The sequence below is a fragment of the Penicillium mononematosum genome (genome assembly GCF_028829835.1).
Source record: "Penicillium mononematosum strain IBT 11891 chromosome Unknown utg000003l:1.0-8172316.0:1.0-8177699.0, whole genome shotgun sequence".
NCBI lineage: Eukaryota > Fungi > Ascomycota > Eurotiomycetes > Eurotiales > Aspergillaceae > Penicillium > Penicillium mononematosum.
Genome location: NW_026643273.1, coordinates 8,146,468 through 8,168,983, shown reverse-complemented (window position 1 = coordinate 8,168,983; position 22,516 = coordinate 8,146,468). Strand labels below are relative to the sequence as shown.

The following is a 22,516-nucleotide window of genomic DNA, read 5'->3' as shown; positions in this document are numbered from 1 at the left end:
GGTCGGAATCCCTCATTCTGCGGAGACGACCTAGTTCCTTGTCTCAGATTTGTAAATCCGCCTTATCCACCCATGAACCTCGAGATGGATCTTTTTCCTCTTAGTTAAGCAGTGATCTAGGAGACTACCTCGGCAGCCCTGGAGGAATGCACCATTCTAACGCAGAGCTCCCATGCCGTGAAGGCCTCATCCATGGCATGGTAGGAGCAAGGTTCTTGAATCAAGCGAGACTTGGCTGTTATCGCGAGGGTTACAGCACAGTGGATGTAACACGGTTGAAGTGGACTATGACTACAGGATGCAAAGCGAAACAAGTCCCCAGCCATTTGAAGGTTCTGTCAACAACGTGAGTTCCGACTACTCCGTTGAAGGCACGGCACCACTGGATTACGGGGCCGGTGGGTCTGACATGGTTTCTGCCTTCTGACGGATCTATTCGCACGATCGGCACGACCATGGTGAAACACGGAGCGAAAATCGAGAGAAAGATCAATGGAACCTAATGAAACGGCTAGGGCTGTGTCTGTCAGGGACAAAACCATCAGGTCACCTTGAGCTGGTATAAAAGATCGACGAAAGTCGCTCAGTCGAAAGCCTTCTCCTTAATTAACCGTTTCTTCTTTTCTTTCTATCTCCCATACTCTCGTTCAAAGTACGCCCCGGTGGCTGTCAATCGTTACTCCTTATCCAATCTTTCACCCTCGTTAAATTTCTATTTCCATTACCATCAAAATGCATTTCTTCCAGGCCCTTGTCGCTCTCCCTCTTATCGCGGGTGCTGTCGCCAGCCCTCTCGACACGCGCGCTACCCTTGAAAACTGCAATGATGAGGGAGTGCAAGCGATCAACAACGCACTCGCCCAGGCTGCAAAGATGGCCCATGCAGGCGCCAACCTCATTCAGAGCGAATCCGAATACTCGTACAGCCTCTTCCAGAGCTTCTTCAAGACCAACAACGCTCAATCCCGCAACCGCGTCGCGGGCGTCTTGGAGAAGATCGCCACGGAGGCCACGAACGGAAAGCAAGGTGTCGTAAGCTACTACTGCACTCCGGAGGGCATCAACTGCGTTGACACCCACTCTTTCACCATGACTGCCTACGGCGAGACGGACGGAACCTACGGAAGAATCCGGACCTGCCCTGCGTACTTCACCAAGTTCTCTGCCTGGTCGAACAGCTGCAGTGTTCTGGATCAGGCCACCTCTAGCTTGCATGAGATGGCCCATACCAAAGGCATCTTCGGCCCTGAGACGTATGGCTATGAAGCAGTTCATGGTTTGAGCTCTTCGTCCGCTCTTGAGAATGCTGAGAGCTATGCTTTCTTCTCCAAGTGTAAGTTTCTCCACTATTTCCACGAAAAGAGTGCATTACTAACGCTATTCCTAAGCGGCTTTCCTCAACTGCGATATCACCAACTAAGCAGTTTCTTTGAGAACAGAAAGTGTGTCAAGAGCGTTTATTATCGGGGTTAAGCGGCCGTCAGGTTTGCTGTCGAGCTTGCATTTGATTATCCTTGGCGGTCGCTCTCGTTCATTTCGTCACAAAGGGGATACACCGTTGTAGTATACGTTCACGAGACTCCTGAGTCTCAGCACGAAGAAATTTCATCATTACCATATATATGTATCCACGAAAGTAAAAGACCCAGTGATCAGGTTGAATTATGGACCCGCATCGCCCTCCTTTTCGCTGGTATCATATCACTGGAGCAGCCCATAAAGGATTCCTACGTTTGCGTCATCTAGCTGGGAGGCTTCCTTCAGGTATTTCGAGGAAATATATGGGTCGACCGCCCATTCACCGAGAGCTTTGCACACATCTCGCGGCTGCTTCTTGTTAATGGGTCTTGATCTAAGAGAATTGCGGCAGCCTGTGGTTCCTGGTTAGGATACAGTTCATTCTGCGTAGTGTGAGAGACTTTCATAACTTCTTACAATGGTCACTCGCAGTGTCATGCTTAAGCATGCGAGCATAGGTGTCACCTAATCGGATACATTATATGTGGTCCACTTCCGTGACTTTTAGGGAATGCTACGCCTCTGTTCACTTGATACTAATCAAGATAGTATTGACTGCTTCTGCGTCCCTAAAGTCCTGTGGACATATTTCTTATTTTTTCCTTAGCTGCCTATGCCACGCGGTTTCTACAACAAGCCTCCTGCCAACACAAGTATATAATATGGTTGTTACAGAGTATGAGCTACAGGCTGCAGTCCCAGGCAGCGAGAATTTCATCGGCAACTAGCTGAGGGTCAGTCGCCATAACTGAATGTCCACTATTGGTGACCTGCAAAAGCGACTGTTACCCGGCAAGCCTGGCTGCTGCATCTACAGTTCACAGTCGGAAACGTCAAACCGATTCTCCAGAAGTTGGTCCATCCCTAAGACTACTCTCTGGTGCCAGAGTTACCTTCCTGGGCAGCAATGCGTAGACATTGAAAGTTACAACGTGAATCACCTCGAATAAAGGTGACCGACCGCATGCTGAGCGGACGCGTATCTAGCTGACGTCTCTCCCCCAAGTCGATGGGGCTTTAAACTAAGAGTGCTGCCTCCTATTCCATGGTACCCATCGCGGCAGGGACGCCTCCGTCTATCGCAACGCGGCCCATCTCTTCCTAGGTCCAGCAGTTTTCACGTATCAGCCCGATGACAGGACACATGGATATATGTGTGTACGTTATAACAGCCTGAGTGGCATCACTCTCAGGAAAGGAACATTCCCACTTACATTACACGCTCATCCAAGCTGATTCTATAGAGATGTCGCTGGGGGCATACTCCACGGCCAGAAAATAAGATCAACCGCCAACAGAGCATCCACAACCTCCTACCTCCCCGAGGTCAGATTCCAGGGTGGCGTCAAGTCACACACGGGGTTCAAGTAGGCAAAGTGATTATACCCCTTATGCACGACCAAATCGATATATCCATCCTTCGCATGCCCAGGTTGAGCATCAGGCACGAACTGTACCGCCTCACGGACAGGCTCGACCCAACAATCTTCCACAGCTTCCTCGACCCGCGCTAGTCTGCCCGACCCCAACTAAACATCAATGAGGAAAACCACAACGCCTCGCTCTCGCACCTCCCAGCAAGCCGAAGTCTCAACCTTGAATTTTCTATACCAAAATTCAACTCTTGGCTCGCGTTCACCCCGCCCCATACCGAAGCCCTCAACCACCAACAACACACCGACCTCCTCATCGGCGCCCTACACACCTTTCCTGTATGCGAAAACGAACCCGTGAAACACTTGCACTGCACTGTATACCCCACAACTACCCGAAGAATAACGCGCAGCTCCGCAGGCCCCTTCGCGCGTCCCCGGCTGGGCTAGGGGTAACTTCACTGGCGAGGCGAGGGTTCTCTTCTGCATAGCGGAAAACTCCCATTTTCTAGACCCATATGTATAAATTATGACGACATAACGCTAACGAAATATAATATTCACTAATGTGTAAACCCAGGATGGTATCGGTAAAGCCATCAACACCAAAAAGCAAAACCAAGGGATTGCTGAATAATTCACCTAAAATATATATCGTTTCTTGATCAGGTCAGACGCTCTCTCGGCCACGGCATAAATAGTGCTGGTAAGGTGGCCAGTAAGTTGGAAGGGCAAGACAGAAGCATCAACCACTCGAACATTTTTAGTACCGTAAACCCTAAGCTCAGCGTCGACAACACCACCTTTATCCCGAGGCAACATGCTGGCAGTGCCAACCGGGTGGAAGTTTGACCTATCTGAAGGGGCTCAGTCAATATTCTCGAGCTCGAACTTGTAAAGGAGACATGACAAACATTTTGACTTAACCCAACCTTCCCATATAGAGTCCGATGCATTTTCTGGAACATGCTTTCGTCCTGGTGCCAATTCTTCTCCCACAATGGTTATCAGAGGTGGGGTACTGAATGTCTTGCGGATATACCGAGCCACATCAGCATGGGCTTTCAGGTCCTGTCCGAACATAAAGTAATTGGGATTGATAGAAGGTGGTTGGGAGCCGTCTGTGGAGTTTATGTGGACACTTCCTCTTGAGAAAGGAAGAAGAGGCCAGTATTCACTGGAAAACGAGTTTCCGATGGGCAGAAGCACAATCTCCGCGTACGGAACTTGTGATTTGAATATGTGATCGTGCTGGAGTTGAAAAGCAGCTAGAACATTGGCTTCTTCGACTGCACCGTTGGAATGTTCCGACACTCTTTTTGCGTAATCCGCGAGGCTTGAGTTAACATCAGACGCAATGGTGGGAGCATTCTCACCGAATATATCATCGGCTGATGGTAGAGCGGAAAATGTCGGCGAACCAAGCCAGAACTCGTTCCCTTCATAAGAGAAGCCATTGTTGGTCTGATCCTGCAAGTTCTCACCGACCGTGGAAATGTTGACTTGGACGGGGATGTCAAACTGGCGGAGAATACCAGGATTCCCAATGCCAGACAGCTCCAAAAGCATAGGTGATCTGAGGGACCCAGCCGACAGAATTACCTCCTTCGACGCGTAGATCGTCTCAACTCCGTTGACCCCGATAACTTCCACTGCAACAGCAACGGCCTCATTGCGGGAATCACTTTCCCAGATGATCTTATTCGCAGAAGTGTTTGATATAATTTTGAGATTAGGACGATGTTGGTAGGGCCAATAGTAAGCCCTGGCTGCATCATGCCGAAGATTGGCCTCGCTGTCGACGGTATTAGGATGGACCGTGAGTCCCACCATGCTACCACCATTGCAATCCCTGTTGTAGGGGAGACCTAGTTGCTGAAAGGTCTCATCGAGCTGGGGTAGCACGCTGCTGTTTGTCATTGCTTGGGGCCAACCGACTTTGAGCGGGCCATGTTCCCCATGATAGGCGATGTAATAATCGGCGCCACGAGCAACTTGTTCTGGTGTGGGCACCTGGAACTCTTCTGATTTCTTATAGTACGTGAAAAGGTTGTCCCAATTCCAACCCTCGTTTCCGACTTGTTCCCAGGCATCAATTTGAACTTTTTGCGCTCGAGTGTACGACATCCCTATGTGAAGTCCGAGTTAGCAAGCTCAACATACACCAAATAGATCCCCACAGATTGATTCCACTGGACATCCAGGATTAGGACAATTACCATTTATAGTGCTTGTACCACCGATGGCTTTTCCAGCACGGATAATCTGCTTCGACCCCCCTGCATATGTTTGATCTTCGGTTTGGTAGGCCCAGTCGATTTCCGTCCCAAATGCTTGGCCATAACCCGTCACGGCAGTGACGTTAGCATTTTTGAGGACTGAATCTCCAGCTTCGATCACTGCCACGGTGAAACCTTTCATCTCTGAAAGTCGATTAGCAACAACCAATCCGCTAGTACCTCCACCAACAATAACAAAATCATATCGTGAAGCTGAGCCATCTTGATTCTTCGCATCCACTGCACATAGCCAAAAAATTGCACAGGCAATAGCTGACAGGAGCATGGTGAAATAGAGACCCGACTGACAAAATGTGGGGGATACTTTGTTGCGAGTCGAGTAGTTTGTTTGTACAACGTACATAAGTACATGTACAATGTCTAAACAGCGCTCAGAAGGGTAATCCCACATACTTAATCAACCCCGTTAGTGGCGATGGGGTTGCCAGGTCGGCAGTTGGAATGTTGGCTCCATTCTCCACGTGCAATAGGAACCTGTAGAATATCAAAAGTACAATATAGGGAGGAAAACAAATAATATAAATCGAAATGGGGAACAAAGAAGAAAAGAAAAGAAAAGAAATTGATATGGACCATCAGGTGCATCACGTACAGACCAGTTGTACGGCACACCAACGAGGCAGATTTGTTCGCAATGTCGAACTAAAATTGGCATCTCGAGAAGAATGCTACTCAATGGATCTCAATAATGAAAGAAATGGTGCGACATTCACTATCAATGGCTTCAACCTTGCAGACATCTCATCAGATACAAACAACCACAGAAATGCTATTTCCCCCCTCTCTCTCCGGCTTTGATATCTTCGACCGTCCTCCATACAGAGACTTCATGCCCCTTATAATTCACGAAAGAGTAAAGCTGTCGGAGATCTACCGAGGTACAATGTTGATATATTGGTCTCATTCAATCCTGAGCCCAAATCAGGGATCGACACTACCCATATGAATATTCCGGCTTAGACAGTTGGATCAAGACGCGAGGAGTAAGTTGGATATCTCGTTTACATTCAATCACTCGAGGGAGAACCATGTAGTCCTGGACTCCTGAGATCTTTTTCGGTGAGAAGAAATATCGGTGCCAAGCTATTGACCATACGCTGGTCAACTCAGCCTGCATGCACTTCTTATGATAATTCACCAGGGGAAAATGGCCAGTGTTAACCAATTCTTTGTTTCCGCCTCACCCAAACCTCTTGGTCTGTACCCCCAGGTGCCGATGAGTCGCGCAGCTGCACCTCCCACACCTTGAGTGTGTAGTTGCCGCGATCAGCGCGCCCAGAGAATATATCAAACGACCAACCGTGCTTGGGACATGTCAGACCTGCGCTCAGCACGATACCAAAGTCTTCAATATCAAAGAGGTTGCCCCGTGAAAGTGGGAACGACGAGTGGGGGCATTGCTAGCGAGGATGAGCTCAGTCCTTCTGATTAAATGGAGTTTCTAACTCACATGATCAATGGCATGATATTTGCCCTTGTATTTGAACACTAGCACTTGGTCCTTCAGTTCTCCTGGTAGGTCAATATCTTCGACTGGCTCTATAGTGTCGTTTGTCTTGGGGATATTGAAAGCTTTGCATCTCGGCACAATCCGAGAATCATCATCGATGCTCGGGAATTCGGATGCAAGGCCAACTAGGTGCCAGGGTGCACTTGGCCGCGTGAAGGGATTCATTGCCAGTGCGAGAGGTTGGTGTCGGTTGGAGAAATCTCTCATTTCCGCCCCACCGAATTCAGGTGGGGTCTATTCACGCCTACCGAGGTGATATTCAAGACAATATATATAAATACGGTCAGTAAAAACGGGGGGAACTTAACGTCTCATATACGAATAAAGTGTTAAGACCTACAAAGCTACATACGTACACCTCGAATTACGTTGACAATTTTGCGTATGGTATACCTAGGTAGGAATCAAGTTTGAATTCTATCAATTCCTCTTTCTAGAGCTGGTTTTAAATATCCCATTTTCCACCGCCCAAAGGAACTTTTCTTTTGATTTTCTTTTCTTGAATTTTATACCGCGTAGCTTCTTGCTATTTCAATTGTGATAAAGCAAGCACGATTTCATCTTAACAGCAGGTGAGGATCATGATACAACGGGGATGGAAGGCCCATAAGACATGGGAAATATGAGCATGTCTAGCTTTAGCCTCATCATTTGATACACATAAATCCGCAACCGTCACGAGCACGCTCACAAGCCTTCTTTAGAGCCTGTTCCTCAACATCGGTCCATTTATAGGTCAGCTGATCCCATGGCTTGCCAGATCGGAACTCCTCGCGGTGCTTCTTGTGGATGGACTGCAAACGGCTCACTTCACGTGGATCGCCTGTCCCGGAATAAACTATGAAAAGGGTGCATGGAGGGAGAGAGTCATATATGCGTGAGATATTGGAGACAGTTCGGGAGACAGTGTCAGCCAAAACGTCAGGTTGCGGAAGATCTGTCGAGTCCCCACTGCCAGAGGTTGTGGTCGGTGTGGTTTCTTCAGGAGGAGGGAAAAGGGCTGTGGACTCGTTGGCGTTGTTTGGGTCAGGCAGGCGGCTGCACCAACCACGAAGATATTCGAGATCACGAATGCGAGCCCAGGCAAAGTCAACACCACCTGCTGGAATGGAGGGATTGGACTCGTCGCCATTGATCACCGCGGAAACACCCCTGACGACTGCATCGTCATCCCGGCATCCAATCGAGACAGTAGCTTGGGCGCCAAACCCACGTTCCGGGTTGCCCCAGTCAACCACTGCTCCTGTTCGTTCCTCACCAGGACGAGGGAGATGACTCGGTCGAGTAGAGCGCGAGAGTCGACGGAATATGCTCTCGTTGGAAACATCACTCGTGCCCCATCGCTCACCTTTCTCGCACTTCAACTTCACAAGTTCAAGAACAGCACGGGCATCCTCAATGGAGTCATGCCCGGCCATTCCACTTTGTATCTGCTTGTTTTGGTATTTCTGGGTGAGCCATTTCAGGCTACATTTAAGGGGCGGACCACGTGGGTGTGGGTAAATGATGCTGGTATCGACAATGAACGGGTGGACAAGCTTGAGTGCTGTGAGGTCGGAATTAAGGGAGTGTCCCACGAGTATGGCACGCGGCGTGAGAAGAGCCAACAGCCGTTGCTGAATATCATGGAGGGTCGTGGTGACCGGCTCGAGCATTTCGGGGGTAATCCCAGAGTAACGTGTGAGATAGTTGATCACTGGCCGTGCTGGTTTGACTAGTTCATCAAGGACCACCTCGCCGTCCCAGCCGACCATGCTGATGCGTGTGAGTTCGGACTGACCCCCCTCAGTAATACACATCTCACAGTCCAGCGCAAAAACATCTCGACCAACAGTGACACTACCACTTTCGATTTCAGCATCGGGTGGTTGAGCAGACTCCAGAGTTGGCACTTGGGTATCTACCCATCCATCTTCCACCGAGTGCCCGCCTCGCCGTCGAGCCTCCAACTGGGAAGATTTTTCATCATCGGAAGTGAAGAAAACAGGATGCAAGATAAAATCGTTTTCCAGTAGATCCTCGCGTGAAGTGACAAACGCTGTGATTGGTGTTCGTTTCGGAACGAAGCCTTTCTCTACCTTTGCGGGTCGGGCGCCCTTGGTACGGGAGTCATCATTCTTGGTCTTTGGTGGCGCGGACATAAGAATCGCTTGCAGTGGCGAATGGACCTTATTGTATTTGTTGTCGCCCGGCGCCTTCACAGGCCAGATATGAGGAAACATGTCGGCCAGGGGCTGAAGTGGCGCGGGGAGGGTTTCACGTGTGATAGATCGAGGATTGAAGCGATGCGACCGGTCCGGCAATGGGAGGCCCTGTTTCCATCGCTCGTAATCAGCAGCGTGCTCGTCTTTGGGTACCTCCTCGGTGTCTCCCGGCGCATTCATCTTGGGCTCTTGTGTCTCTTGCTCCCCGGTCGCTGATTCTCGCTGCACAGAGATTGTCCCATCGAACATGCCCATCTCTAGGCCAGGCACCATCAGTACAACCACCTTGCGCACATGCCCAGAATGCTTCATGGAGATCCATTGGGGTGCGATGCCGTCGGCGAAGCAATAGAGGAGCAACCCCTGGAGATCAGCGATCCGGATAGGTGACAGTAATTTCCCATCGGCGTATGTGAGATCCGGGTATTTAACTTTCTCGCCATCGACTCTTTTGCGCTTCTTTGACGCATGACTCCCATTCGAACCTTCGCTGCTCGGGTTATCGCTCTGTAGACGGGACAAGGTATCAGCCACACCAAATCCCTGAGGAGTGGGTTGACCAGTTGGGTCGTCTGGGCTGAGCTTTCTCTTCCTGTCTTTTCCCATGTTGTCTTCGGATTTGCAGTGTCATCGCTGAACTCCCGGCATGGAAATTCACCATGATACCGCGCGATAAGATCACATGATATAAATTATTAAAGTCACGTGCTAGATGGAGAATAGCTTACCCGGTATCGCAGACTTTTCCGGCTTACATAAAGCAAACGGCACGCCAGAGACGCCAGAGACGCCAAACGATCTGATAACCGGAAGATTGGAAATCTGGGATCGCCGTGCAGGGGGGCTTATTTTAGGTATCCGTCACGCCATTCCTCTGTCACGTCTTCTTCGCTTCTCGACTTTGAACTCGTCTTGGTACTTGTTGCGCCTCACCTTCAAATAATAATACCTCTCATCGCCGATTCTGGACTTTGCCATTAGTTCCAGCCATTTCATCCTCCTGTCACACACACCACCATGTCGACACTCACAGAAATCACATCTGAGGCCGACTTCTCATCGCATCTCTCTTCCCTATCACCTTCTGCACTGGTCGTCCTATACTTCCACACCCCATGGGCTGCCCCGTGCGCGCAGATGGGCGCAGTGCTTTCAGCCCTCGCTTCGCAGTACCCCGCCACTGCCCCGCCCACCATCTCGTTTGTCAGCATCAACGCCGAGGAGCTACCTGATATCTCGGAGGAGTATGACGTTTCTGCTGTGCCCTTCGTCGTGTGCCTACGTAGCGGCCAAATTCTAGAGTCGATCAGTGGAAGTGATGCCGTCAAGGTTCGTGACGCTGTCGAGCGCCACGCTGGCCGCGGAAATGTTGCGGGTGCCGTCGGTCCGGTAGACGGTGCGAAAGCCAATATCCCACCGCCGCTGTCTGCCGTTCCTCGTGAGGATGGTCCCTTGACTGCTACTCAGGCTCCGGTTACCGCTTCTGAGTCTCCTTCTGCCGATGCGGCTAACGCAACCCCCGTCGCATCTGCCCCCGCCCTGACACCCGAGCAATCCCGGGAGGCACTATTTGCCCGCCTCGAACAACTGGTCAAGGCCGCATCTGTCATGCTGTTCATGAAAGGAACGCCGAGCAGCCCACAGTGCGGATTCAGTCGGCAGCTGGTTGGCATCCTACGTGAGCGCAGTGTCAAATACGGCTTCTTCAATATCTTGGCCGATGAGGATGTGCGCCAGGGTCTGAAAGAGTACGCTGAGTGGCCAACATTTCCCCAATTGTGGGTGAATGGAGAATTGGTGGGTGGCTTGGATATTGTACGTGTTTTGTCCCACTCCGGTTATTTGGTTCGATTGTTAACTCAATGGTACAGGTCCGCGAGGAAATCAACAGCGACCCCGATTTCCTTAAAGATCACTCGGTAAGCAAGCCCACCGCGGCTGCTTGAGTGGTTAGTTGGTCGTCGCACGATACCCATGACCCCCCGTATCTCTGGAGCTAGATGCTAAAAGTCTAACGTAATGATAAACGCTTTTTTGTCTTGATACGGCTTATGCATGTCTGATCATATCGTATCCTTCGCTTTGGTGCGGGACAAGCCCTTGCTATAAATTGAAATAAGCAGTGTCGAGTCAAACCAAACCATTGTCAAAGATCATCTCTCTTGACCATGCCAGACCCAATATTTCCTCTTCAGAAGCTTACATTGGTGGTTCAGCCTACCTTGTGCCTCAATGTCTTATGTTTATTTACTGCAAGAAATCTACGCTCAGGTCTAAAGAATATGAACACGTTATATTTACGTCTGATTCTACATATGTAGGCATTGATCCTGGGTCGACAACTTGAACAACCCAAACGAAAAGATACATCGCAGTCGTACATAGAAAGGGAAGGTGATGCCGACTCTTGAGCACGGTTCAGATAGTGTTAATCGATCTTCGTCTTTTGAACGGTACTTTCTTCCGCATTGTTCTCGTGGAGCTGGTCAATCGCTGGTTGTCCCTCTATCTCTCCGCGTCCCTCTTTAGCCGCTCTCTTGTCCTCTTGCTGCTTATGTTTCGCTTCCGTCCTAGTTGTCGTCTGTCTTGTTCGCCACCAACGCTTTCTGGGCCTTTTTGGTCCAAACATATGGATGCTGATTCTTACAGACGGCAAAGCGGGATAGCAGAGCATCCGTATCGACGTACGCGCCTGCTAACCAGCGAGAACCTACGCTGGCATTGAATTGGCGGCGGGCATGAACGATGCGTCTGTTATCAAAAATGACACAATCACCAGGGTTGAGCTTGAGCTCAAAGATGTGCTTCTGATTATCAATAATAGAAGTGAACTTAGCAAGGGCGTCTCGTAGCTTGTTCACGGGCTCCGCATCATGCCCGTTCCCATCGGGTGGTGGGAGGGGAGACTGAAAAGGGGGCGAGTAATTGACATGACGCAGCTCGTCTGTGTCAGAATCATGCTGAAAGACGGGTCGTTCGTTATAGTAGATGTGGTCCTTGTGTCTATATTCATATCCCAGCCGCTGGTCGCGGAGCACTTTATACTCTTCTGGGTATCGGTCCTTCATGACTTTCGCAGCCGAAAATGTGTCCGCGAACAACGACTCGCCTCCAGAACACGAGTTCTCCAGACAGTGGAGCAGCTGGTATCCGGGTGGCTCATTCATATACATCAAGTCCATGTGAAACCCAAGGAACTGGTTTGTATATGCGACATTTGTCGCCTCTGGAACTGTGCGCACGTCAAACGTCGATCCGTAGAAGGTGTTTCGTAGTGGTCCCATGCGTGTTGCGATAGCTTCAACCATCGATCGTGAGTTTGGAACATCCTTCACGAAAATAAGGCCCAGACGCTGCAACTGCTTCATCGCTGTGGCAAATTTGGAATCATCGGCGATATAGTCAGGGTAGGACACCCAATGTTGACTCATCCCCATATAAGCCCGTCCCCACATGATCGGGTTGCAGTTCGCGTTCCAATGCTGACGATGAGTGTTGAAAATGGGCTTCTTTAGAAAGTCACGGTCCCAGGTTGATTCATGCACAGTCTCAGAGCCGCCAATGTCGTTGGCCCACCTAACTGAAAGCCTTTTTCCATCCCAGTTAATCCAGCTTGGGGTAATGTCCTTGGGAATGTCACTTGTGCGGAACGAGCGCTGTTTCGAGTGTTGATCCTTGCAGACTGCACACTGGCATGAATCGCGCAGATAAGTATATGGCAGTTTGATTGTGGTAGATTTGTCGATATGCAAGTACAATTCCTCTTTTCCAGCCCAGACCGACTCTTTTTTGCCCACTTTTAAGACGCCATCCGCACGGGCTTTTCTCCTAACCACGTCAGAGCTGGCATTTTGCACGTCGTCCTTAGAGCTGCTGGATTCTTGTGGTACATGCAGTAGATGGTCGACTCCTGGGGCAACATCTTCCAATCTGTCGTGAGAGTCTGGCTCTACAGAGCTGTTGAACCTACTCGGGGTAGCTATCAAGTTACGGCGCGGGGCAGAGTATGACAAAGCTCGTGGCAATTGTCGCAGGGTAGGTGAAGTTCGGAGACGATGCATGAAGGGCATGTAAACAGGTTAAGAAGAAGAGACGATCAGACCAAGGGCAGAGAGGGAGGACAAAATCTACATCGAGCAGGCGGGACAAATGGAAGGGAGCTACAAGTTTACCTCGGCTTGTGATTTCTCATGCCTGAGGTAGCTATAGAGCCTGAGGCATATATTAATGCCTCAGGATGTCATTAACACCTTAGGCTGCAATATCATTCCCAATGACATTCCCCGGCCGCCCAGCCCGGAACTTACGTAAATTGCCCATTTGACGTTGTTTTTGTTTTTTTTATCATTCCAAGGCAGACTGAAGAATCAACATGGATCTTCATGCTTCAATTTTCTTAACCTAGCCCAACCCACCATACAGACATATTTAGTCTGTAAGAGAAAGCACTCTCAACTCATGTCGGCCGGGGGCGAGCATCTCAAAGATGAAGGCACCAAGCGACAGGTCGTATTGGCCGGCGGGATTGCAGGGCTGATCTCACGGTTTTGTATTGCGCCACTGGACGTTGTCAAGATCAGGCTGCAATTGCAAATCCATTCCTTGTCGGACCCTGCGTCCCATCAAAGTGTCAATGGGCCTGTTTATAAGGGGACATTGTCCACTATGCGAACGATTATGACGCAAGAGGGGATCACCGTACGTTCAAAAGATTACCTTATTTCCCAATGTTAGTGCCCCCAGTCTAACGCGAATATCTTCCCACAGGGCCTTTGGAAGGGCAATATTCCTGCCGAAATGATGTATGTCTGCTATGGCGCGACGCAATTCACCGCGTATCGGGGAACAACCCAAGCCCTCGCTCAACTTGGCTCCTATCGACTCCCGCAACCCGTCGAATCTTTTCTCTCAGGTGCAGTGGCAGGCGGATGTGCCACGGGGGTAACATACCCGCTTGACCTTCTCCGCACGCGATTCGCGGCACAAGGCCCGGACCGTGTGTATGGCTCGCTGCGCGCCTCAATTGTGGAGATAGCTCGACATGAGGGCTTACCAGGATTCTTCCGGGGATGTTCTGCCGCTGTGGCACAAATTGTGCCATACATGGGACTCTTTTTCACAACATATGAGGCACTTAGACCAGCCATGACCTGGGATGCTCTGCCGATGGGTACAGGGACGCCGCAGCCGGTGTCGTGGCAAGCGTACTAGCTAAGACTGGTGTTTTCCCGCTAGACCTCGTGCGTAAGCGCTTGCAGGTACAGGGTCCAACAAGGACTCGCTACGTTCATCGCAATATCCCGGAGTACAAGGGGGTCCTCAAAAGTATTGCCATGATTGTCCGCACTCAGGGCGTGCGTGGCTTGTATCGTGGCTTGACAGTCAGTCTACTCAAGGCAGCACCGGCAAGTGCGGTGACAATGTGGACCTATGAGCACGCATTGAAAGTCCTTCGAGAGCACAATCTTGCAACTGACAGTTGAAGGGAATCTTCAGCTTGTATCACTAGTAACAATTTTGCATGGATCATTTGATGGCGTTTATCACTAGAGTGTTCAAAAAGTTGGTTGTACGATAAGGCGAAAAGTCAAATAATACTCGTTGATTTAGGTATTTTATCCTTTTTTTTATTATCTGTTCTTGGATACCTTTTCCAGACCTTCCCTCGACTCGTCAAACAAGACCCTTAATCAGTCCAGTGGACAGGTCCCTGAAAGAACATGAATGGAGGAGGAAAAGTCGCACAGAAAGCCAGTGCCGCAGATTGTCGAAGAGATCAAGAATCACCTCAATGTGCGCTGGAAGGAACAACAAGACAAGTGCAGGGTCAGTACTCAACCCCTTCCGGGCCGCTGTCCTCAGCCACTTCCTCGTAATCTTTCTCCAATGCCGCGAGATCCTCACGGGCTTCAGAGAATTCGCCTTCTTCCATCCCTTCACCAACATACCAGTGGACGAATGCACGCTTGGAGTACATAAGGTCGAAATTGTGATCCAGGCGACTCCACGCCTCAGCAATTGCGGTGGTGTTAGACAGCATGCTAACCGAACGATCCACACACGCAAGTTCATCGTCAGGACGGCGCACAGGCTTTTGGTAGTTGATACCTAACTTGAATCCGGTAGGACACCACTCAACCAAACTGAAGGTTCCCCTAGTCTTGAGGGCATGGACAGCCTTGTTGCAGTCATGAGGTACAACATCACCCTTGTAGAGTAAAGCCACAGCCATGTATTTTCCCTTTCGTGGATCGCAGTTCACCATTTGATTATTGGGTTCAAAGCCTATGACCGAGTTAGTAGAAAAACACACCTAATTAGAATAGAATCCACGAACACTGGAAGGTGAGATCCTGGACCGTGAAACTCTCGTGAGAGCTGCGCTGACTACTGATCACCGGACCATACGAAATCAATGGATAGTGAATACGCGGGTACGGGACAAGGTTGGTCTGGAACTCAGCCAGATCGACGTTGAGTGCACCATCGAACCGCAAGCTGGATGTGATCGAGCTCACTACCTGAGCAATAAGACGATTGAGATGCTCATACCCAGGACGTGGAATATCCAGGTTGCGTCGGCAGATATTGTACACGGCCTCGTTGTCAACTAGGAACGTGCAGTCGGAGTTCTCAATGGTGCTGTGGGTTGAGAGGACGGCATTGTAGGGCTCTACCACGGCGGTCGATGTACGCGGAGAAGGGTAGATGGAGAATTCCAGCTTGGACTTGCGCCCATACATGCTGGTCAGATGATCCAACAAGAGCGAACCGAAACCAGACCCTGTACCACCGCCAAAGGAGTGGAAAATCAAGAAGCCTTGTAGGGAGTGGCAATTCTCTATGGAGACATTAGCTGAAAGCGATCAGGATTGAGGCCTGGCTTAGCAGGTTCGTACCGGCCACATGACGAATGCTGTCGATTACGGCTCCATAAATCTCTCTCCCAACGGTGTAATGGCCCCGAGCATCTGCCGCATGTTAGCTTCTCAGTTACCAGCTTTCACCGACAGGGTTACTTGTTCGTACAGTTGTTTGCAGCATCTTCGTTCCCACTGATTAGCTGTTGGGGACGGAAAAGATCACGGTAGGTGCCAGTGCGAATTTCATCGATGGGCTAGCACGGTTCATTCAGCTGGTGGGCCTTTTGATAAGTTTGTGGTCTGTCACATACCGATGGGTCAAGATCGACGAAGATGGAACGGGGAACATATTTGCCGCCGGAGGTTTCAGTAAAGAAAGTCTCGTAAGATCCGCTTCTTGCGGCCTCGTCGGTGACATCAGGATCGATGAATCCATCAGGCTTCAGACCATGTTCAAGTAGGTACCTGTGTTGCATCTTGATCAGCAGTCATATCGGCGATACTAGACAATTAAGAGACGCACAGTTCCCAGGCAGCATTACCAAGCTGCGTGCCGGCCTGGCCAATGTGTATATGACATATCTGGTAGAGTCAGGTCAATATTGGTGTTTCTTCTCTCGGTTTGGCTTCATCGGACGAGAGCCAGTATAGCTGTCGGAAGCGAAGTGTATAGAAAGCTCGACACGATAGCAGTCCAGCAGGATAGTAGAGCATACATACCTCGCCTCGCATGACGGATTGTACTGGCAACGGTTAGGATAAAAAATGAGAAGGATGGGAAGTTGTGGGGAGAAGAGAAGAAGTTGGGGACAAGATCTCTTTGACGGGGGAAACAACTCAGGTCACCTGGGCAGACTTCAAATGTTACAATGCAATTCCATCAAACTTGTCTCAATGCAAAATTTCCAATTGATTAAAGATCAATATCTACGACCAAATCATTGGATCTTAACCCCCTATACCTATGATTGGACACCATGAAGGCGATAGGGTCAAATCGATATCAATAGAGATGACGGTCTGAGGCGCAAACCCTCAATTATGACTTGCGTTATGGTTTCTGTTCCCCAGTCCACAGTAGAACATGGCATGAGTCAACATCATCCATTCCCAGGTGGAATAGTCGGATATTCCGACAAACTTGTTAGTTGGTTCGTCTAATACCAGGATCGTGCCAGGACCACAAGCTGACGCTTCCCTGGTGACGACATGATATTTAAACCGGCTGATTGAGCACCGCTATTAGCGACCTTTTCCATAGCCCCAGTGTTTCAAGTGTATAGCTACGAGACATGCATCTGAAACGTGGTCAGTGGTGGAACTACAGTCAAAGCTGAATCTCAGGGTTCCAGACATGAAGAACGGTGTGGAATGACACGCGAGATCGCACAGTACATTACAAATCTGTTAGATCTATCCCCTCTACTTGAACGGAACCACTTTGTAGATCATTTGGCAGCAACACGAGGATGAGTAGTGTCTTACTACTCCTGGATAGACCGATAGACCGCATATCGCAACATTTTCGGTTTGACGCAGAAGGAGACCTCAGAGCTAATTGGGTTAGTTTGGTAAATCGCCTGAAACAGTATGAAAGAATAATCCTGTCTTATAGGCAGCAATGATATTCTGGAATATAACTTCCCACTTAGGCCAATGGGCACGAGAAGTTATAGAAGCAGGCTAAATATTAGACGGTGTTTTGCCGAAGTTATATGTAAAGTATCCATGGTACCTGGTAACACTCTGATGGATATCATTTCGGGTGCCTTTGCTTTATATATTTCCTTTTCTTCCCGGCGCCGTAACTAGAGTTATATTGGACGATAGTCCGGAGTAAACATGCCGAACTTATCAATCTTCGACCATAAACTGTGCAAAGGACCTTTCCATGTATAGGTAGGGTTTCACGACATCCGTGGCGTTAGGCTTTCATATATCAGCGCTGACATGTTCATTCTTGTTTAGCGCAGCGATGGAGTCTAGGCTAGCAGTTAGATCCTGCCGATGCATCCTCGCGGGCTAGAATGGCTGTCCAAGAGTGGCATGAACGATCAAGAATCCCCGTGGCCCCTGCTAGTGCTTTATAGGGTAGTGGAAACGCAGGTCTTAACAATCCGACATGGAGATGAATGTTCATTGAAAGGAAGATAGATGTAACAGTGTAAATACAGATAGAAAATGAACGTTTTTTGATTGGCCGAGTGACCAAGACTCGACCTGCTATATATGATCAATAAGACGCCAGAAGATAGGGGGGAAAAACCAAGAGCTTTAAAGCCGTTATGGGAATATATGTATGGTAGAAGGGCAGGTTATAGTTATGCTGACACACGGTCTGTCACAATATATGAAAGGGGAAAAGGAAAACATGACAATGTATGTTCAGTGGATGAATATGACATCAATAGACGAGATTGAAAGGAAAAAAAATACATATCAAATCAATTCGGGTGCTCCTTGGCAGCAGGAACCGTGGCCGGCGGGGGCAGAGTAGGCTCATCAAAGCGGCCCTGCTCCATCAAGTCGTCACGATCGTGACCCACGCTGCTACGGTGGTGGAAGAACCGGTTGCGACTGAGCGATGATCGACCACTACGGAAGCTGTGAGCGTCGGTCGACCCGCGACCGGCGTCATTATTGGAGGGAGCGCTCAGATTAGAGGGGCGACGATGCCGCGAAGATGTGCGGCTCCGGCGTTCCTCGTCGTCCTCGTTCTCTTCCTGGATGCGACGCTCCGCGGCATCGCGGTTGGCGCTACGGACGATATCATCCACGACCACACCCCGATCCTCGAACACATCTCCCATAATATCGTTGGATGCCATGTTGGACATGCCCAAGGAGAAGTCGACGTGCTTGCGTTGTGAGACAGACGCGCCGCGGGCACGGGCGCTGGCAGTGTGCATACCCTTGCGGAGAATCGATGGGTGACGGATAGCGCTGCCGCTGCCGCTTCCGGTATTCTCCGGGAGGTCGTGGGACTCGTTGGAGATCGGGACCTCCTCGGCGTCGGTGGGAGCTGGGCCCTCGGTAGAGCGTGTATTGCCATAGTTGACGTGGAATGGAATGTCGAACTTGGCACCTTGGAGGTTCATGCGTGGGCCCTCGATGCCGATCTCCTGGAGAGCAATCATGAGCATACAGATGAACTTATTGCGACGCTGCAAACGTAGACCCTCGTTCTGCCAGTTGGACTTGTAAAAGAAGACGATGTTGAGTGTGAGCGAGAAGTTCTCGGTGACGGCACGCATCTCGGTCAGGATGTTGTTCTGGAAGTCGCGTTTCTCGCTACGCACAAACTCCAAAAGGCGCTGTCGCAGGGAGTCGAGTTGGTCGATAGTGGTGCCGTACTTGATAATGATTGGAACTGCCTCCGCAAGCGCGCCCGAACGGCGTTGGTTGAGGACGAAAAGCGTGTTGAGGTAGCTGTTTGGCGCCTGCACAACATGGCCTTGCATCTTCTTGAATTCGGTGTAAAGAAGAGTAATCTCCTTCACAAAGTAATCATCACCAAGACCGGAATCACCGGAATTGCCGTAGATGGTCACACGGTCACCAACATCGAAAGGGTGCTTGACAAAGACGAAGATAACCGACTGAAGGAACTCCTGAGCAGTAGCGGAGAACAACCAAGACAGGGCCAGAATAGCAGAGCCCGCGGAGGTGAGCACACCGGCAGCCGAGGTGGAGATCAGCGTCAAGAACACAATCAGCACAATCACAAACACGAAGAACATGAACACATTGTCCAATTTCGACACGACCGAATCCAGGTCCTTGAGAGAGGCGGTGATGGACTTGCGCTCACGGCCAATGTCAACGCAAACGGCCTCCAGCTCCTCCATGGAGATATCACCGTTCATGTCGCGATCGAACATGGCGAAGGCAGCTTCGGCTTCCTCGCCGTCATCAAATGCGGCTTTCAGGTCACCACCAAAAACTGTCTCAAATCCATCCCTCACAAAGGTACGATAGAGACGACGCGCCAAGACCTGACTGCCTCCGGTAGTTCGCAGCAGCGCCAAAATGACCTGATAGGCATCGGTGCTGCGAGTAGCCGTGCGGCCAGTGACATCAGCCATTACTGCGCCGGCGACATCGCCGACCCGGTTTCCGACTTTGTTGAGGGCACCCTTAGCCTTCCGCTGGGCCATGCCAGCGTAGTGCAACGGGGTTTTGACCCCTGAAGGGGTCGATTCCTCGTTTTTCTCTTCAAATGCGTCATCTTTCTCACCGAGAGTGGACCGCGACCAATCATACAGCTTGGTCAAACTGCCGATCTGGAATTTGTTGATCTCAATGCGGTCCGCGTAGGTCCGCGTATGGAAACTGATAGCAATCAGCTGGATGAGAATCTTTTCGATAAAATTCAGGATAGTCCACACGAAGACGACAATGATGATTTTGTTGAGAGTACCTTCCCAACCCCTAGTCGCCGTATTACCATCCACATGATGGTTTTTCATCGTTGGTAGAAAGGAGATCTCCACGCCAAGCCACCAGAAAAAGAGTGCCGCATGAAGCTCGAGCTGTTTGGCCATGTCGCGCCACTTCTTCGCGTTATTGGTGAATACACTCGCCAAAAGGCCAACAATTGGAGGCAGGCACTTTGCGACCAGCTAAGAAGAAATCAGTAATGCTCCTTCACGGGAAATGGGGTCACCGATTGGACTCACCCGTCCTGCCCAGAGAGTCAACCAGACAATTTCCAACCAAATTGAAAACCACATCAGTTCTACACCACCAACACTGGCATTGGGGTATTTGAGAGCGCCGACCAGCAACGGGATCAGGAGGAGGAGGACAATGGGGCAAATGTAGGTCAAGTAGCGCACGAGGAAACTCGACTGGTGCAGCTTCTTCACAAAGACGGCAATCTGGGTGTTTGGTTTCTCCGGGGGTTTGTAAATCGCGGCCTTTTCGTGCAGAGGGTTTGTAGCTTCATCGAACTCATCCACCATTTCCGAGCGACGCGAACGGGCGCGATTGATAGAATTGCGGTCGTGTTCGTCATCTGGGGCACCGGTCGAATGCGAGGTCATACGCTCGGCTTGCAAGAGCAACAGATCATCATCCATACGAGTAGCCTGCTCCCGACGGGCGGAGGGTGTCCGCAGCGGCGGATCCTCGTCATCATCATGAGCATAACGTGTAGTGTCAACCTTCAAGTGATTCGCCGTGCGATCAGTGTCCGGCTCGGTCACACAGGTTCCATCTTCGGAGGTGGGAGAGATGTCGGAGTCCTTGCGCTTATCCTTTTCGATATGAGCATTTCGTTCCACGGGGGACGACATAATGGCACCGGGCCAAGTATAAAGAGGGGAATTCGGTCAAGGATTAGACAGGGAATGTGTATATTATGTTTAATGTAACTAGAAAGAAAAAAGTAAAAAAGAAAGAAAATGAGGTAGAGACAGAGAAGAAGAGAAGAAGAGGAGATGAGAAGAGAGAAGAGACATCAAGTGGAGACCCATGATAGTGCCGAGAGTCTGGACCTTTCGTCTAATTAGCTGGGTTTTACGATCTGCCCTGGGTTTATTAGGGTGTACATATGTATTTATTAGGGGGTATTTATTATTCTATTTATTATTCTATTTATGGCATGGCATTTTGGTTTCATGTTAATTTGATGTGAACTTAATTGAATTAATATGGTTAGATCTGTTAAATATGGTGGAGAGAATAGGCAATGTTGGATTATATACCAACATAGGCTACTAGTATACAATAAGTATATCGCATATAGCATACACTCTATGATATCCTCCATGTACACACAATGTTTTATCTCTTGGAACTTCCAGATTAAGGATTTCTTACAGCAATACGTGCATACTATCTACCTAAGCCAATTATCTTCAGGTCTGGCCCATTGTAAAAGTTTTTGATCCACCAGGTGGCAAAGGATTTTTGGACGGAGTACGGAGTACGTATTCCGTACATAAAAGCATAAAAGGGGTATGAATAATATTAACTTGACAGAATAAGGTTATACCTAGGTACTAACATTAAAATGGCTTTATGCTTATAGTAAGCCAACTCACGCCCAAAACGCCCACGCCTCCACCGGAGATACTCCGGTGCCAGTAACCATTTTGGGTCATAATACTGTACGAATATAAAATAACAATGTCTACTGTCTACTTCCTTTTACAAGTTGGATCGTCATGTGATATAACCATGACGTTGGCCATGATAAACCAAATTCGACATGTCCGGACCTATTATTAAAGTGTATACAACATATTGTTGAGCCATTCAGTGAATATGCAATGGATATCTTCCAAGGTCCTTTTACTCGAGCTATTATTTGTACGCACGGTTGCGATTATCACCCTGAAAAGAAAACTGTAAATCTGGGATTTTTGACAGCCTGTCATTATATCTGGTTTAGGAGTGGGATCTTCGCCAGTAATTAGGGCTGTGTCCAATCACAGCTCCCCGGAATCATCGGGGATGCCCGAAAGTGGAGGGAGCCCTGGAAGTACCCTTCCCTCTTACGGAGTACTAGTACTAGTACCAAGATAAACATCGATGGATATAAAAAAAGAAAAAGGAAAACAGCATCAAGCTGATGTTGGAATTTCAATCACTAATGTCGCTGGGGGAAAAAGGAAAAAAAGGTTAAAAAAAAGGGTAAAAAGAAAGACCGGAACACCTTGCTCCAAGAAAAAGAGAACATACAGACATAAAAGACGTGAGAGAGTGGATATGACAATGTATCCCCAGAAGGAGTAGATAAACA

At 49.4% G+C, this 22,516-nt stretch overlaps 9 protein-coding genes across 9 annotated transcripts; 3 read left to right on the top strand and 6 right to left on the bottom strand.

Annotated features, from left to right (window-relative positions):
• Window positions 1-732: 732 nt before the first annotated feature.
• Window positions 733-1,420, top strand: N7519_008106 (putative metalloproteinase; the record flags this gene model as incomplete). The annotated part of the gene is made up of 2 exons (XM_057294882.1): window positions 733-1,333; window positions 1,389-1,420. 2 exons carry the CDS (start codon window positions 733-735, stop codon window positions 1,418-1,420), a joined length of 633 nt encoding a protein of 210 aa, XP_057149693.1.
• A 1,627-nt stretch (window positions 1,421-3,047) lies between these two features.
• On the bottom strand, window positions 3,048-3,380 carry N7519_008105 (uncharacterized protein; the record flags this gene model as incomplete). Its single annotated transcript, XM_057294881.1, has 2 exons — window positions 3,048-3,215; window positions 3,276-3,380. The coding sequence occupies 2 exons, from the start codon at window positions 3,378-3,380 to the stop codon at window positions 3,048-3,050; spliced, it is 273 nt and encodes a 90-aa protein (XP_057149692.1).
• Window positions 3,381-3,533: 153 nt separating this feature from the next.
• On the bottom strand, window positions 3,534-6,935 carry N7519_008104 (Glucose-methanol-choline oxidoreductase N-terminal; the record flags this gene model as incomplete). Its single annotated transcript, XM_057294880.1, has 5 exons — window positions 3,534-3,748; window positions 3,806-5,020; window positions 5,111-5,443; window positions 6,354-6,591; window positions 6,642-6,935. Coding segments are annotated over 5 exons (2,295 nt in total), but the record flags the coding sequence as incomplete, so codon positions are not given.
• A 413-nt stretch (window positions 6,936-7,348) lies between these two features.
• On the bottom strand, window positions 7,349-9,511 carry N7519_008103 (RNA exonuclease; the record flags this gene model as incomplete). The annotated part of the gene is made up of 1 exon (XM_057294879.1): window positions 7,349-9,511. One exon carries the CDS (start codon window positions 9,509-9,511, stop codon window positions 7,349-7,351), a length of 2,163 nt encoding a protein of 720 aa, XP_057149690.1.
• A 411-nt stretch (window positions 9,512-9,922) lies between these two features.
• Window positions 9,923-10,851, top strand: N7519_008102 (PICOT family protein; the record flags this gene model as incomplete). Its single annotated transcript, XM_057294878.1, has 2 exons — window positions 9,923-10,720; window positions 10,777-10,851. 2 exons carry the CDS (start codon window positions 9,923-9,925, stop codon window positions 10,849-10,851), a joined length of 873 nt encoding a protein of 290 aa, XP_057149689.1.
• Window positions 10,852-11,475: 624 nt separating this feature from the next.
• N7519_008101 (putative Gamma-butyrobetaine hydroxylase subfamily) lies at window positions 11,476-12,966 on the bottom strand (the record flags this gene model as incomplete). Its single annotated transcript, XM_057294877.1, has 1 exon — window positions 11,476-12,966. One exon carries the CDS (start codon window positions 12,964-12,966, stop codon window positions 11,476-11,478), a length of 1,491 nt encoding a protein of 496 aa, XP_057149688.1.
• A 397-nt stretch (window positions 12,967-13,363) lies between these two features.
• N7519_008100 (thiamine transporter TPC1) lies at window positions 13,364-14,388 on the top strand (the record flags this gene model as incomplete). The annotated part of the gene is made up of 3 exons (XM_057294876.1): window positions 13,364-13,603; window positions 13,673-14,075; window positions 14,141-14,388. The coding sequence occupies 3 exons, from the start codon at window positions 13,364-13,366 to the stop codon at window positions 14,386-14,388; spliced, it is 891 nt and encodes a 296-aa protein (XP_057149687.1).
• A 344-nt stretch (window positions 14,389-14,732) lies between these two features.
• N7519_008099 (tubulin alpha chain) lies at window positions 14,733-16,500 on the bottom strand (the record flags this gene model as incomplete). The annotated part of the gene is made up of 7 exons (XM_057294875.1): window positions 14,733-15,190; window positions 15,243-15,746; window positions 15,805-15,876; window positions 15,935-16,022; window positions 16,080-16,233; window positions 16,292-16,350; window positions 16,489-16,500. 7 exons carry the CDS (start codon window positions 16,498-16,500, stop codon window positions 14,733-14,735), a joined length of 1,347 nt encoding a protein of 448 aa, XP_057149686.1.
• A 1,712-nt stretch (window positions 16,501-18,212) lies between these two features.
• On the bottom strand, window positions 18,213-21,065 carry N7519_008098 (Mechanosensitive ion channel family; the record flags this gene model as incomplete). The annotated part of the gene is made up of 2 exons (XM_057294874.1): window positions 18,213-20,390; window positions 20,448-21,065. The coding sequence occupies 2 exons, from the start codon at window positions 21,063-21,065 to the stop codon at window positions 18,213-18,215; spliced, it is 2,796 nt and encodes a 931-aa protein (XP_057149685.1).
• Window positions 21,066-22,516: the final 1,451 nt, after the last annotated feature.